Source organism: Pterocles gutturalis, unplaced genomic scaffold (assembly GCF_000699245.1).
Source record: "Pterocles gutturalis isolate BGI_N339 unplaced genomic scaffold, ASM69924v1 scaffold8776, whole genome shotgun sequence".
NCBI classification, from domain to species: domain Eukaryota; kingdom Metazoa; phylum Chordata; class Aves; order Pterocliformes; family Pteroclidae; genus Pterocles; species Pterocles gutturalis.
The window spans coordinates 264-582 of record NW_010105395.1 but is presented as its reverse complement, the minus strand read 5'-3'; the positions used below and the strand labels follow the sequence as shown (position 1 = coordinate 582).

Sequence of the window (319 nt, the reverse complement as noted above, 5' to 3'; positions counted from 1 at the left end):
GGCAGATCAACCCCGAGTTGTAGCTGAAGCTCTTCCCGCAGACGTCGCACTTGTAGGGCTTCTCCCCGGTGTGGATGCGCTGGTGGATGGTCAGGGCCGAGCCGTGGCTGAAGCTCTTCCCGCACTCCCCGCACTCGTAGGGCTTCTCCCCGGTGTGGGTGCGCAGGTGCAGGAGCAGTTTGGATTTGGAGGCAAAGCCCTTCCCGCAGTCGCTGCACTCGTAGGGCCGCTCGCCCAGGTGAATCCTCTGGTGCTGGTCGAGCTCGTAGGGGCCCTTGAAGCTCTTTCCGCACTGGGGGCAGGCGTAAGGCCGCTCGTC

General features: G+C 64.6%; 1 protein-coding gene across 1 annotated transcript in view; it reads right to left on the bottom strand.

Moving 5' to 3' along the window:
* The window catches only part of ZNF14 (zinc finger protein 14), a gene marked incomplete at its 5' end in the record, with an annotated part of 1,247 nt that overhangs the window by 668 nt on the left and 260 nt on the right, over nt 1-319 (bottom strand). Inside the window, 1 exon segment of the mRNA XM_010087371.1 lies at nt 8-319. This exon segment is cut by the window's right edge and continues 24 nt beyond it. Within this exon segment, the coding sequence (XP_010085673.1) occupies nt 8-319 (312 nt within the window).